This window comes from Sus scrofa, chromosome X (assembly GCF_054392235.1).
Source record: "Sus scrofa isolate SSC_HxYL_T2T_F1_AM1 chromosome X, Sscrofa_HxYL_maternal_Yorkshire_Landrace_v2.0, whole genome shotgun sequence".
Taxonomy (NCBI): Eukaryota; Metazoa; Chordata; class Mammalia; order Artiodactyla; family Suidae; genus Sus; species Sus scrofa.
This window is the reverse complement of record NC_139401.1, coordinates 18,797,997-18,812,869: the sequence shown is the minus strand read 5'-3', so window position 1 is coordinate 18,812,869 and position 14,873 is coordinate 18,797,997. Positions and strand designations below refer to the sequence as shown.

At 43.4% G+C, this 14,873-nt stretch overlaps 1 protein-coding gene across 12 annotated transcripts in view; it reads right to left on the bottom strand.

Moving 5' to 3' along the window:
* The window catches only part of PPEF1 (protein phosphatase with EF-hand domain 1), a 139,317-nt gene that overhangs the window by 75,233 nt on the left and 49,211 nt on the right, over positions 1 to 14,873 (bottom strand). For 10 of the 12 annotated variants that reach the window (XM_021080644.2, XM_021080646.2, XM_085008658.1 and 7 more), the window contains one exon: positions 465 to 592. In XM_021080644.2, coding sequence (XP_020936303.1) covers positions 465 to 592 — 128 coding nt within the window. Of the gene's footprint in view, positions 1 to 464; positions 593 to 3,420; positions 3,517 to 3,978; positions 4,164 to 14,873 lie in introns of those variants that run through there. The other 2 variants (XM_085008665.1, XM_013985974.3) reach the window with 2 other exon arrangements.

The following is a 14,873-nucleotide window of genomic DNA, read 5'->3' as shown; positions in this document are numbered from 1 at the left end:
CCGGATCCTTAACCCACTGAGTGCCTTGCAGCCCCATTAAAAACATAAACTTCAGAACTGAAAAACACCACCCTCTTCCTAAATCATACTTTCTAAATAGCTAGTTCCAAAATAATGTCACCGTAGCTCTATAAAAGCCTTTCACCAAAGTTCCTCAGCTTAAAATGGACCCAAACTTTCATTCTTACATTAACAAGGGGCAGAGAGAAGCCTTTTACCAAAAGAAGAGACAAGCTTTCAGGAGTTCTTGTCATAGCTCAGCAATAACAAACCTGACTAGGAACCATGAGGATGCAGGTTCGATCCCTGGCCCTGCTCAGTGTGTTAAGGATCCGGCATTGCCGTGAGCTGTGGTGTAGGTGGCAGGTGCAGATCAGATCTGGCATTGCTATAGATTTCATACACCACAAAGCAAAAAAAAAAAAAAAAAAAAAAAGAAGAAGAGACGAGCTTTCAAAACAGACCTGCAATTGGCCTTGTTCATCAGCATATTCGATGGACTGGAAGATGGTGAGGGCATAGCGTTGTCTGGCCTTCAGCCGAGCGCTGTAACCTCGGTACCAGTTCTGGATGACCAATGCGGCTTTTAGCGCTGCAGAACCCACAGGATATGAAAAAAAAAGAAAAACAGTTACTAGGTTGCTATGGGGGGCGTGGGGGTAGAGGGGAGGTAGGTGCTTCATAAAAAAAACAGCCCAACTGGATTCTTAGGTACTAAGAACAGAAAAACTACAGACAATGAAATTTACTTTTATGTTTTTATAAAATGTCCTCAAGACTCAAATACTCAGAGAATAGTCATGATATAGCCATTAAGAATAGAATTCTTAGGAATTCTCTGGTGGCACAGGAGGTTAAGGATCTGGAAGAGTCAAATTTTCAGAGTCTGAATTTGAATTCCAGCACTGCTGATTAATGTCTATGCGATTTAGGGGAAGTTATTAAATCGCTGAAAGCCTCCGCTTCCTCATCTGAAAAATAGGGATGCTAACAGTAGCTTCCTCTGGCGCTACTTAGGCATAGGATTGTGTCTGCCCTACGAAGCAGCAATTCCATTCTTCACAGATACCCCAAAGCAATTCTCATACAGTCCATAAGGGAGACATATGGGGATACACTGTCTCTTTATTTGCCACAGTAGGGAGTTTGACACCGATGCACCTTGGCTGTCCACCACTAGGAAGAAGCTGTAACTGCAGGGGGTGCACACTAGGGAGTGTTACGCCACAAGTGGAAGCAATCTATAGTAACACGGGTGGGTCTTAAAAATCTAGTGCTTCAGTTAGAACAGTTACGGAAAAATTAGAATGAAATATAACGCTACCATTTTACATAAATTTAAAATACATACCGACTTGGAACCATGATATACATTTCATAAGACTAGACAGAAAGGAAGGAGTTCCCTCGTGGTTCAGTGGGTTAAGGATCCAGCACTGTCACTGCTGTGGCTCTGGTTACAGCTGTGGCGTGGGTTTAATTCATGGCCTGGGAACTTCCGCATACTGCAGGTGTGGCCAAAAACATTTAGAAAGGAAAAGAAATTAAAAATAATAGATTGGTTATTTATGGGGGGGGTGAATGAATGAGCACAGAGTATATGGATAAAAGGGAATAAGCTAATGAACCAACTATCATAAGAAAGGGTCTTACGCAGACCAATGAGGACAACGTACAACGTACTGAGCATTATGACTCACTCCTCCTTCGGCACCTGTGACTCACATGATAAAAGACAGATAAGTGAACACACCTCACTCCTTCAGAGAGTTACTATGAGGACGAAATGAGAAGGTGAAGAGTTCTGCCCAATGCCCTGTGTAAAACACTTGTTAAATAAACGGCAATGACACTGCCAAGTGTTGTCTTGTTTGTGGATTCTTCAGGCACACGGACTCTCTTCTGGGGCTGGGAGCCTTTGAACCATCCTGTAGCTTCATCGGTTTTTGCTTGTTTCTTTCTTTCTTTTTCAGCTGCACTCGCAGCATATGGAAGTTCCCGGGCCAGGGATGGAATCTGAACACAATTGCAACCTACACCACAGCTGCGGCCACACCAGATCCTTAACTCACTGCACTGGGTCGGGGATCAAAATCGAGCCATCAGAGACAATGCCAGATCCTTAACTCACTGAGTCACAGTGGGAACTCCAGGTAGCTTTATAGTTTTTTTTTGTTTGTTTTTTTTTTGTCTTTTTGCCATTTCTTGGGCCGATCCCGCGGCATATGGAGGTTCCCAGGCTAGAGGTCGAATCGGAGCTGTAGCCACCAGCCTACACCACAGCCACAGCAACTCGGGATCCAAGTCGCGTCTGCGACCTACACCACAGCTCAGGGCAACGCCGGATCGTTAACCCACTGAGCAAGGCCAGGGATTGAACCCGCAACCTCATGGTTCCTAGTCGGATTCGTTAACCACTGCACCACAACGGGAACTCCCAGGTAGCTTTATAGTTTTGAAGAAAGAGATCAGGTGAGAGAGAATTCGACTTAGTCTCTTAAGCCTTCCTCAACTTGGGGAGTGATGAATGATCGACACCAGTTGGCTCCTTTTATTCATGCTAAAATTCTTCCAGTTAGCACATAAAAATTAAGCATTGACTGTAATAAGAACAATCTGAGTTCCGAAAGCAGGACTCCAGCCTCTGGTCCCAGAACCCTCAGTTTAGTACTGCTGTGGCGCGGTGTGTATACTGCTAGTCATCTCAGAGTGTTTGTTTATGAGCTTCTCTTGGGCTCTAGGGTTCCACAGACACTCCCTGCATTATTCAGCTTCCAGAAAACCCCAGGAAATAGGCCTAAGATCAAGTATCATTAACGTTATGGGGAAAAGAAATTGAGTGACGTTCGGTATCACAAGGCAAATAATTGGTAGCACCACATCTGAAACCTCAAATGTTCCCATCCTATCATGCAGCGGAGCCCAGGCGCACCTGAGAGGTCTGTTCTGCGGGACAGTCACTGTCATGACCAAGCCACCCTCACCTCGGGGGCTCTCTGTTCAACAAGCACAATGGAACTGTTCCAGGGCTGTTTACCCAGCACTTCCTGGGGGGTCAGGCAATGGATTCATCTCTGCAGTACTTGCCACACTGGGAAGCTGGGAGAGACTAGCTTATTGAAAAGCACTTGGTCAGTAAAGTGCGAAGGGACAGCAAGGAATTGGACCCAGGACTCAGTGACCCCAGAGCCCAAGCTCTTGACCTCCACAGAACTGCTGACCTTTTTCTGTGCCTCAGTTTCTTCATCTGCACAATGAAGTAGCAGAATAAATGATCACTCCAGACTCTGCTATTTAGTATTAGCAACACTCAAAATAAATAAGCAAGCTTCTTGTTACTTTCATAATTTATAGTAGAACAAAGTAGCTACCATAGGTTATCGGTCTACTACAAAGACATTTAGTTCCCGCAAGCATTACCATTTCCATGTCATCTGTAAGGAAACTTCAGGTTCAGAGAGGCAAGTATCTCGCTCAAAGCCACCAGTATGGACTCAAGTCTTCTACGTCCAGACTCTGGGCCCGAAACAGTACAGGCAGTTCTTCAGTCCCCCATCTCTTTGTACCTTTCCTTCCACTGAACAACAATGGCCCCATGTACTGAAGGCCTACTAGGTGCCTGGCACTAAACTAACCGTGTTTCATATACTGCTACTTCTACTGCTTCCCCACAAGGGAGGGAGATCTAGGCCCCTCTCCCATCTCTGCCTTGCTTTGGTCGGGCCCTTTGCTAGGACCCCTCCCCATTCTGTAGGAGAGAAGCTGCCCTTTTGTTTGGTAAGCACGCAACACATTCGCGGACTATATTTTACAAGCAGGCGTGAGCGTTGTGCCTTGGAAGGTAGACAGGCTGCTTGGTTCCCTGGCTCTGGCACTTCCTCTTCTACTCCAAAGTCAATAAACTGAGCCGACTCCCTCAGTTTCTTCCTAACCCCGGCTGAGGAATCGGCCACCCTGTTCACGCTTGCACCCCTGTACCTGAGTCCCCGCCCCCGAACATGAATGCTGTCTGCTAAGCCATCAGGAGCCAGCGCTCACCCCACACTTCTCTTCTTGACTCCCCGGTGCTGAGGCTGGGACTCTGTGGCCACATTTCTGCTCAGCCACTTGCTCCCTGTTCGGCTCTGCCAATCGGGGCAGCAGAGGGAGATGGTGGGACAGGAAGAGGGACAAGGGACATGCCCTTTCCTGTCTGCTTCCTGTTTCTGGTAGTGGAACCCAGCAACTGCTCTCCACCCTGCAGCAGTTTCTCACAATGGCAATTGCATCCAGTCGCATTTTCCCAGCAGCTGCCAAACCAGCCTCATGGCAGCCCCGCAGAGACACCAGCACCAGCTGAGCAGACTCCCTTCTCAAAAGGCTGAGTTTCAGTTCCGCAGGATCCCTCCACCAAGTTTCTAAACTTTAAAATCTCCTTCCAATTTTTCTCCTTTGTGGTCTCAGCCCTAAATGTGGTAACTTTCTGGTAGTTGCTACCTCCGTATACAGCTCTCCCTCGGAATCCGTGGGGGACTGGTTCCAGGATCCCTGAGGATACCAAAATCTGCAATTAAGTCCGTTGTATAAAATGGTATAGAGTATTCACATACAACCTGCACACATCCTCCTATATACTTGGAATCATCTCTAGATTAAGTATTGTACCTGCTATAAGTAAATGCTATGTAAAGAGCTGCACATACAGTGGTATGTAAATAGCTGCTGGTGCACGGAAAATTCAAGTTTTGCCTTTTGGAACTTTCTGGAATTTTTTTAAAACATTTTCTATCTGCAGTTGGTTGAGTCCATGGATGTAGAACCCGGATACTAAGGGCCAACTGTATCTTAGAGCTCTCCTTCAGGGACCCAGTAACAACGCGAAACCTAGTTAACAGCTCTTTACATACAATTCTCCCTGTTCAAATCACTGCATGGTTTCTGCCTTCTGACTAGCCCCTGCCTGGTGAGCTAGTTCCATCCAGGAGGGAAAAGTAGGTTCAGCTTGGGTCTCGAGACTTCAACTGCCTGGACGCTCCAGCTCAGGCCCTTACTAGAATTCCGCGTTGCGATTTTGAATACCTGGGCAGTGGCTAATCGGATGGACTTTATGTTTTCCTTTTTTCAGCCACACCTGCGGCATGTGGGAGTTCCCCAGGCCAGGGATCGAATCTGAGCCACATCTACCACCTAATCTGTAGCTGGGGCAACACCAGATCCTTAACCCACTGAGCCAGGCTGGGGAAGGAACCAGCAACACCACAGAGACGAGCCGGATTATGAACCCACTGCGCCACAGTGCCAACTCCTGGACTTTGCTCCACATCCTGCTACTGCTCCTGGGCATACAGTTCCCACAGCACCCTCTCCAGAGGGAGGAGGAGACTGACAGGGCAGACTGGGCCTGCCAACCTCAGACCTCTAAAACCCCACCTAAGAAGCCACCCGCCCACCAGCACTCTAGCCAGTTGAGGACTCTCCTCTGGAGGAGAAACCTCCCAAACGGCAAAGGGTGGAGACCAGACACTACAGACCCTGCTCAAGGGGATGCTGGCTCCGTAACACCAACTCTCCTGTAAGACTGAAGATCATTGACATCTAGTTCTAAACTTGTTGGACAGCCTAGATCTGCTTCTGATCCTGCTGCTTCATCACATAACAGGACTCGCCTTTCCTGTCACATTAATTCCATGCAGGGAAGAAAAAAAAAGAAGAAAAAAAAAGCATATGTGTCCCAGGAACCTTCTATTTCTGATTCTAGAAGGAAGCAACAGCACAGGTTTAATATGTCACCCGGCCAATTGTGACCAAACAAGTGGTTTCTCTATTGTCCAGTCCGCTTTTGGTTGTTCTTGTTTCTTAATGGATCCTGTTCTCCAGCAGCAACCATTATGACTTTTGGCAAGAAATTAAATATCCATGTAGGAGGTCAATGAGCAAAACAAATAATAAATTCAGAGCATTCGCTTTGTGCCAGGAATGGTGCTTGGTGCTTCATATGGATTGTTTGATTTGATTTAATCCTCCCAACAATCCTAAGAAGTTTCATTATTTTACAGATAAGGAAACTGAGGCTCGAAAGTAACTTGGTTGGGGTCACATCACTTGTCCGTGGGAGAATGTAGAGTCAAGTCCACCTCTCTGTAATTCCAGAAACTGGGCTCCTAACCCTTAAGTATACAACCCAGCATGACATGTGGAAGCAGCCATAAAAAAGGAGATAGGGAGTTCCCTCCTGGCCTAGTGGGTTAAGGATCCAGAAATGTCACTGCTGTGGCTCGAGTCACTGCTGTGGCATGGGTTCAATCCCTGGCCTGAAAACTTCCACAGACCACAGCACAGCCAAACAAAAGAGAGAGAGACAATAATGTAGAATAATATCTCCCTCCCATACCTTCCCCACCTCACGTTGCCGAGACTTTTTACCTGTACTCTTTTCTCCACAGTGCTTCTTACCATCTGACATCCTACACAGCCATGTGTGTGTGTTTATTCTCTATCTTCCCCTACTCGCTAAACTACATAAGAACAGGGACTTTATTGTAGTCACTGCTATACTGCCAGCACCTGGGGTCAAGTCCTGGCAATGGACATTGCCTTTCTTTTCTTTCCCAGTTGCACCTGCAGCATATGGAAGTTCCTGGGCCAGGGCAGGGGACAGAACTGGGGTCTCCACAGAGACAAGGCAGCATCATTAACCCACTGCACTGCAGTGGGAACTCCATCAATAGATATTTCTTGGATGACTAAAAGAATGAATGAATAACTTTTCGGGCTGTTATAACATACTAGTAATGTGTCTGTATATGTATTAGTAATATATTAATTGATTAAACGATTAATATAAAATGTTTGTAAGCACATTGCCCAACATACAGGAAACCCTCAATAAAAGGCAAATACTTTTTTTTTATTTATTTATTTATTTTTTTGTCTTTTTGCTATTTCTTGGGCCGCTCCTGCGGCATATGGAGATTCCCAGGCTAGGGGTCCAATTGGAGCTGTAGCCACCAGCCTACGCCAGGGCCACAGCAACGCGGGATCCGAGCCGCGTCTGCAACCTACACCACAGCTCACGGCAATGCCAGATCGTTAACCCACTGAGCAAGGGCAGGGACCGAACCCGCAACCTCATGGTTAACCACTGCGCCACGACGGGAACTCCCCAAATATTTTTTTTTTAATTAAGGAGGGAATAAAAGGTAATAATTATCTCTTTCTGAGTCTGCAACTAATAGTACCCCCCCAAAGATTTGCTAATTATATGTATTATTTCATTAAAAATTTCACAAACTACTATGAACAAACAAGTAACCATCTCAGAACCCAAGAGCCAGCAGCAGAAGAGCCGTGCCAACCAGGACCCACTTCCTTAGAGTCCACAGTCTTAGCTTAAATGTCGCCTTCTGGGTGAGGCCTTTCCTGAGGACCCCTTTTAAAATAGCGCCTGTCCCCCCAGTGCCTATCTTCTTCATTTTCTCTCCACAGCACTTAACGCCATCTGATATAGCATGTGTTTTACCCATTTGTTACTGTCTATCTCCTTTCACTAGAATGTCATCTCCACAAAGGCTGAGATTTTGGTCTGTTGGGCTAGCTGCTATATCCAACGAGTCTGGAACAGTCCTTGGAACATAGTAGATGCTCAATAAATATCTGGTGAATGAATGAATGAAATTACTAGGGGTTTTTTCTTTGTTGGTGGATTTTATCAAACTTTTTGAAATTACTGTTTAGTTAAAATGTTCTGTCTGGTATTTCCCATCATGCTAACTGGTGAATCTCATATTTGGTTTGGTTTTGTTTTTTAAATAGGAGTTTATTTGACAGTCCTTTAAATAAGAAAATTTATATTCAGAATGATAAGGCATTTAAGGACTCTGCTTTTGAAATTCTGCTGGAAGAGGCCTCCTGAGGAGGCAAAGGATGATCAAATATTTACTGTAACCTTAAGGGGCCTGACATCCAGTCAGAAAGAGAGGCACAAGTGTGACAGGGCTGATTAAAATGAATTCAAGTGAACTGGAAAGAGAATGAACCATCTAGCGGCAAAAGGCTTTAAACAAGAAGGAGAAGCATCTATTATCTCAGCTGCTCAAAGCATGACGGGAACAGGGTATGGCTCAATTCTGGGACCACGGTTTTCAATGTTACTTTTGTTTACAGCTATCTGCCATCTGCTAGTGTGTGTGCCTGTCCCAGTGCAACTTCCAATTTGGCTGGAAAAAGAGCTCAAAGCACGTGCCCAGTGGATGTGAGATGGTCACAAAGCCTGCTCCTTGGGCAGCAAGACAGAGACCCTCTGAGGCTCACTGCTCCACAAACTCCGGCACCCCTGCAGAGCAAGGGCACAACGCAGCATCTGTGTCCTTGGAAAGGACCTTCCTTAAACAAGAGGGAAGCGAGAATAAAGCCTGAGGCTCAATCACTAAACAATGGTAAGAATTTTAAACAAAACTGTAACTTTCCCAAATGACAAAAGAGATCATAGTTTTTATCATTCTTAGAAACCTCTGGCTTTCCAGGCAGAGAAGAACAAGAATCAGGGGCCATTTCTTTGACTTTTTATTTACCCACATACTCATCTACCTACCAATCCATCTAAACGGGAAAATAAAAATAAGCTCTGAATTTGTAAGCTGGGGATTTCCGTTTTGGTTCTAACTCAACCAGGTACCAACTGTGTAACCTCAGGCAAATTGCTTGACCTCTCTGGTCCTCCGTTTCTCATGTGAACAATAAGAACTCGGGATGCTATGATCTCTAAGATCCTTTCCAATTATAACATACTCTAATTTGTCCCTCTGTTTTTTGTAATGCCCCAGCTGCAGCTTACCTTGCCCGATGGCAGAGCTGAAAATAACCACTGAAGGACAAAATAGGATGTGTAAATGTGAACACTCAAATCAGAAGCTTTTGAATAAAAAAAGACAAATTCTAAAGGCCACTCGAAAAAAAAAATCTGAATTATGCTTGTAGAAAAAATCCAAGTCAATTCACTCATGTCTCTGGCTTTCCCATCAAGGAACCATAGCCAAAGTTTGATGGTAATTGGTCTCGGAACAAACATTTCACCAATTACTCCTCCTTTAAATTGCCTAAAATATGATTACCATGTACGACCCGTTAACTGGTTGAAGTGATGGCCAACAGAAGATAGGGGGAAACGGATGGAGAAAAAAATTGAACAAGAAGGGGCTGGGAGACAGAGATACATGGGAAGGGTCTCAAGCCCAGGGGTTTCAATGAAGATGGAGAGATCAGAGAATGGGGTAATGATCATAAAGATCGCAGAGGTGGGAGTTCCCGTCGTGGCGCAGTGGTTAACAAATCCGACTAGGAACCATGAGGTTGTGGGTTCGATCCCTGGCCTTGCTCAGTGGGTTAAGGATCCTGCGTTGCCATGAACTGTGGTGTAGGTCGCAGACACGGCTCGGATCCTGCTTTGCTGTTGCTGTGGTGTAGGCTGGCAGGTGTAGTTCCAATTCAACCCCTAGCCTGGGAACCTCCATGTGCTTCGGGTGCAGGCCTAAAAAGCAAAAAAAAAAAACCAAAAAAAAAAAAACACCTTTTTTGCTAAAAAATGCCAAAACAATTACATTAATATCATCAAGGATCACTGATCACAGTTCATAACAAATATAATAAAATGAAAAAAGTTGAAAATACTGCCATAATTGCCAAAATGTGACAGAAATGAAGTGAGCAAATGTTGGAGAAATGTTGCCATCAGGACTGCCACAAACCTTCCATTAGTAAAAAAATACAGTGCCTGCGAAGTTCAATTAAGTGAATCATGGTAGAACAAGGCGTACCTAAAACTGGCAATTGGAGCTGACGTACTGCCCTCTCTTATGCTGAACTGATATCTATTTGTTCGTAACAGGATTTTCTAGCGATTAATAGGATCCAAATATAAAGCTGGCTTCTTTGTGAACTACCTAGTCAAGGAGAGAATCCGGTTTTAAAAAAAAAAAAAAAAGGAGATGAGACTTCATATTCTTTCAGTAGCACATTCTACCTTCTAAAGGCTCATGATTCTGGAGTGGATTACCCAATAGTCCATGTCAGAGTCTCATAATACTTGACATTTCTAAAGCAGAGGTGGATTAATCACACCAGCAAAAAGAGAAAAAAGATGAAGATGCATTTAACCGGTATAAAGAACAAAAAGGTTGTTTGGCTTTTTGTTTGCCTGGTTCATGCAGGCACTACATGTGTTTGTAGTATCGATCCTATATAAATCTCAAGGCCAAAACACGATCATATTAAAAAGTGAGTAATTAAAAATTGTTATCGAGAGGAATCATAATCTCAGATGAAGAAAGGAGTCTCCTACTACAAAGAAAAGTACCTGTTTAAAATGATTCCCAATTGATGCCAACAAACCAGGGATCACAGTATCTGATGTGGGCTAAAAAGAAAGACTTGGTAGTTTTGACATCTGGATGATATTTAAAGCCACTGGAGTAGAGTCACCCAAGAAGGGCATTAGACTGGCAAGATAAGAGGACGAAGAGAAACTCAGAGGAACTCCAATATCTGAAAGTTGGGAGAAAACGGAGCCTTCATCAATAGTTCAGGGACATAAAACGAAAACCAGGAGAAGCTGCCGTCACAGAAGCTAAGAGCCATGAGTATTTTAAGATGGGAGTGCAGAGGAGTGATAGGTACTGCCGGGAAGTCAAGCAAAATAAGTTCTGAAAATGCTCCCTGGGATCTCAAGGTCATTCAAGAATTCGTCTAAATCATAGCCCATGGGATGGGATAAACAAGGAGGTAAGAGGCAGCGGTGGGAATGCACTCTTCGGGAGCAAGCTCCGAGAGGGAGGAGAGGAGAGTGACTGGAGGGAGCCAGAGGGCTAGGGAAGGCTTCTGCCAAGGGAAGGAAACACAGTTACAAAGGGGAACTGCGCACAACTGGGAAATTCTCATTGCGAACTATATGTCAGATAATAGCACTCTACTAATGTTCATTTGTTTCAGTGTGATAGTATTACAGTTATGTAAGAGAATCTCTCTCTTCTCAGGATTTTTTTTTTTTTTTTTTTTGTCTTTTTGCCATTTCTTGGGCCACTCCCTCGGCATATGGAGGTTCCCAGGCTAGGGGTCTAATCGGAGCTGTAGCTGGCAGCCTATGCCAGAGCCACAGCAACACCAAATCCGAGCCGCGTCTGCGACCTACACCACAGCTCAAGGCAACGCCAGATCGTTAACCCACTGGGCAAGGGCAGGGACCGAACCCGCAACCTCATGGTTCCTAGTCGGATTCGTTAACCACTGCACCACGACGGGAACTCCTCTTCTCAGGATATTAATGCTCAAGTATATAAAAGTCAGTATCAATCTTTACAACTTACTCTCAAATAGAGAGGAAAATGAAACTGGAGAGAAAGAAGGAAGAGGGAGAGGGAGAGAGAAAATGGTAAAGCTAACCACTGGTTAATCTCGGTAAAGTGATGGGGTGTTCATTGTATATTATTCTTTCATCTTCTTTAGAGGTTTGCAATTTTTTTTCTTTTTTTTTTTTTGCTTTGTAGGGCCACACCCACAGCACATGGAGGTTCCCAGGCTAGGGGTCAAATCAGAGCTGCAGCTGCCAGCCTACACCACAGCCACAGCGATACTGGATCCTTAACCCACTGAGCAAGGCCAGGGATCGAACCTGCAACCTCATGATTCCTAGTCGGATTTGTTTCCACTGCGCCACGATGGGAACTCCTAGGTTTGCAATTTTTAAAAATAAGAAGTTGGTGGCAAAACAAATCAGAATAGTCAAACCCTTTCCTAAAAAAAAAAAAAAAAAGGAAAGACAGAAAGAAAGGACAAGATAGAGTTCCCATCGTGGCTTGAAGCCAATTAGATCTTCAAATTTAGTCAGCTGAATTTTGTTTTTTAACAGATTTGGTGGCAGCAGCAGGAGTGAAGGAGAATTCCAATGGCTTCGGGGACAATAAGAAAAAAAAGGCATGGTACCCACAAACACTTCTGAGCTCTCTTTCTCTACATTTCTGACGGCCATGGGTAATTTCCTCTCAGTTCTGAGTTCTGTTCTCTTTGCAACAAGCTCTTGCTCACTGGCTTTCCAGTACACAATAACTCTTTTCAGAAACCCAGTCCAGTCCATAGTCCTCATCTTGGGGGTCTGCTGGTTTAGTCTTTTCCCCAGCCCCCAGTTCCAGTTTGGGAATTGCTGGTGCTGTACACAGGGCCTTCTCTTGGGTATTGCTGGTGTGTTGAAATGTACATGTTTGTCTCATTTTGTGTAGATACAGGCTAGTGCTAATGAGAATCTTGAAAGCAAAAAAAAAAAAAGCTGCAAAAATTGGTAGGCACGAGTCTAGCACTTTGAAAGCTATTAAGACTACTGGCCACCTAACTTTAAGAGACTCTCATGTTAGGATAAGTTGGCCGCTGAATGGTTTAGATTGACCCTAGGATTGCCCACTAACCTCAAGAAAATTTCTGTGCAATGAAGTACATTGTAAAATACCGCACAGTCTCCACATCTCTCATCTCTCCACATCTCTCTTAGGTATTAGTTAGGTTCTGAGAGACCCAAAATTTTAGCTATAATAATAATAACAATATCCCTAAATTCTAAGGAGTTAAGTGACCTATTGACACATCTGCTTATTTTATGTCTAAAAGCTGTGGCTCAGGAAGTTATAAGTATCCACAAAAGGACAAAAGCTTACTAAAAACAATCTAGAGTTAGAGAATATCATTATTTTGTATACTGAGAACTTAGCTTGATAACCATCAGGTTAGGAGCCCCAAACTATGGCTGGCAGAAATATGGGTTGAACTCCATTTGCAGTTAAGGATCCTACCCAACTGCTGCCAGCTCTCAGAGAAATAACAATGGCCATTAAGAGGAACATTCCAATTAGATAAGATCATTTAAGAAGTGCACTTGAAAGTAGGGTTCCCAAATGAAACCAACAGAATAGGACATCGATTTTAATTAGTATGCAGAAGTTTCCAAAAGGCTTCATGATTCCAAAACGGCTTCATCGAAAAATTCAATGAAAAAGGCTAATGAAAAATTAAAGACACAAGAGGTACCTAAAACAAGACTGTAAGATAGATGCAATTCCCACCACTCCCCTCTACCTTCTTGAGTGTTCGTTCTAATAATCCTCACTCTAAATTGTCTTTCCACGCTAAAGAGACTACAGGACCATAGATGAAAGTTTGCCAAGTTAGTGGCCTTACAGATAGCTCCATACCTACCCTTGAAGAAGAGCCCCCATATGGATCCCTCCCAGAGTTAATGAGACTCTGAGGGACTTTCTAAGAAAGTGCTATGTTATTCCCTTAAACAACTAAAAGAAATCAAAACTAAAGCAATGAAAAAACCATGACATCCTGTAGCTACTGGAGCTATACCCTCTCCTTCAAGCTGCCTTCAGAGCCTGTAGATGGGAACCTGGGGAAACTGGCAGAAGATGGCTAAGGGTTAGAATTCTTACCAGAGTCAACTCTCCCAGATCTCTGTCTGTAGCACCCAAAAGGAGAAGAAAATAAAATATCTTTTACATCCTCTTTGGGGGTGCCTCTCAAGTCCAAGGAGTTGTTTAATACTGCCAGAAATATTAACTTTTGTCCCAACTGAAAACTGACACAATATTTAAAAGGATTTTTTTTTTTAAGTAGCTCTGTGGTCAAAGCTGTCAGAAACTGGAAGCTGATATTCAGAGCCTGATAGGAATTTTTTTTTAAGTCTTCCTCCCCTAAAGCCAAAATGAAACTATGTACCCAGAGGGAAAGAAAAACCCTCTAAAACCTTTGTGAAAGGATTTACCAAAACTTTCCAAAGGCAAAAAACAGTTCTAAGTCCAGAACATAGAAATCTTTTAATTCCCACCTTGGTTAGAAATCTTCTACCTGATATATATACAAAAAAAGAAAGCAAATTAAGAACAAGGGGGATCAACCTATGATGTCATTTAGGCTGCAAACCAATTCTTTGAAGAACTGAGAACTACTATCCTTATCTTACAAATCTTTGCAAAACTAGAAAGATAGCTCTAGAGACAGTTCAAAGTCCACCTATTCCTTTTACCAATCCCCAAACCTACATGATTTATCTCAAAAAGCTTGTAAGTATTATAAAAATTCTGGCCTTAGGAAACCAAGTAGTCCTTAGAGGAACATGCATTCTTTTTCTGTACCTTTGAGATATAAATGTTCTACAAACAAAAGAAATAGAAGGTATCCAAATTGGAAGAGGTAAAATTGTCACTGTATGCAGATGACATGATACTATACATAGAAAACCCTAAAGATTCAACCCAAAAACTACTCAAACTGATCAACAAATTCAGCAAAGTAGCAGGATGTAAGTTTAACATTCAGAAATCAGTCGCATTTCTGTATACTAACAATGAAATATTAGAAAAGGAATACAAAAATACAGTACCTTTTAAAATTGCACCCCCAAAAATCAAATGCCTGGGAATACACCTGACCAAGGAGGCAAAAGACTTATATGCTGAGAACTATAAAACATTCATCAAGGAAATTAAAGAGGATGCAAAGAAACGGAAAGATATTCCATGCTCCTGGGTTGGAAAAATTAATATTGTAAAAATGGCCATACTACCAAAAGCAATCTACAGATTCAATGTAATCCCTATCAAATGACCCATGACATTTTGCACAGAACTAAAAAAACAATCCGACAATTTATATGGAACCACAAAAGACCCAGAATTGCCAAAGCAATCCTGAGGAACAAAAACCAAGCAGGAGGCATAACTCTCCCAGACTTCACACAATATTACAAAGCCACAGCAATCAAGACAATGTGGTACTGGTACCAAAACCGACATACAGACCAATGGAACAGAATAGAGAAAACTCAGGAATAAACACAGACACCTACGGTCAAT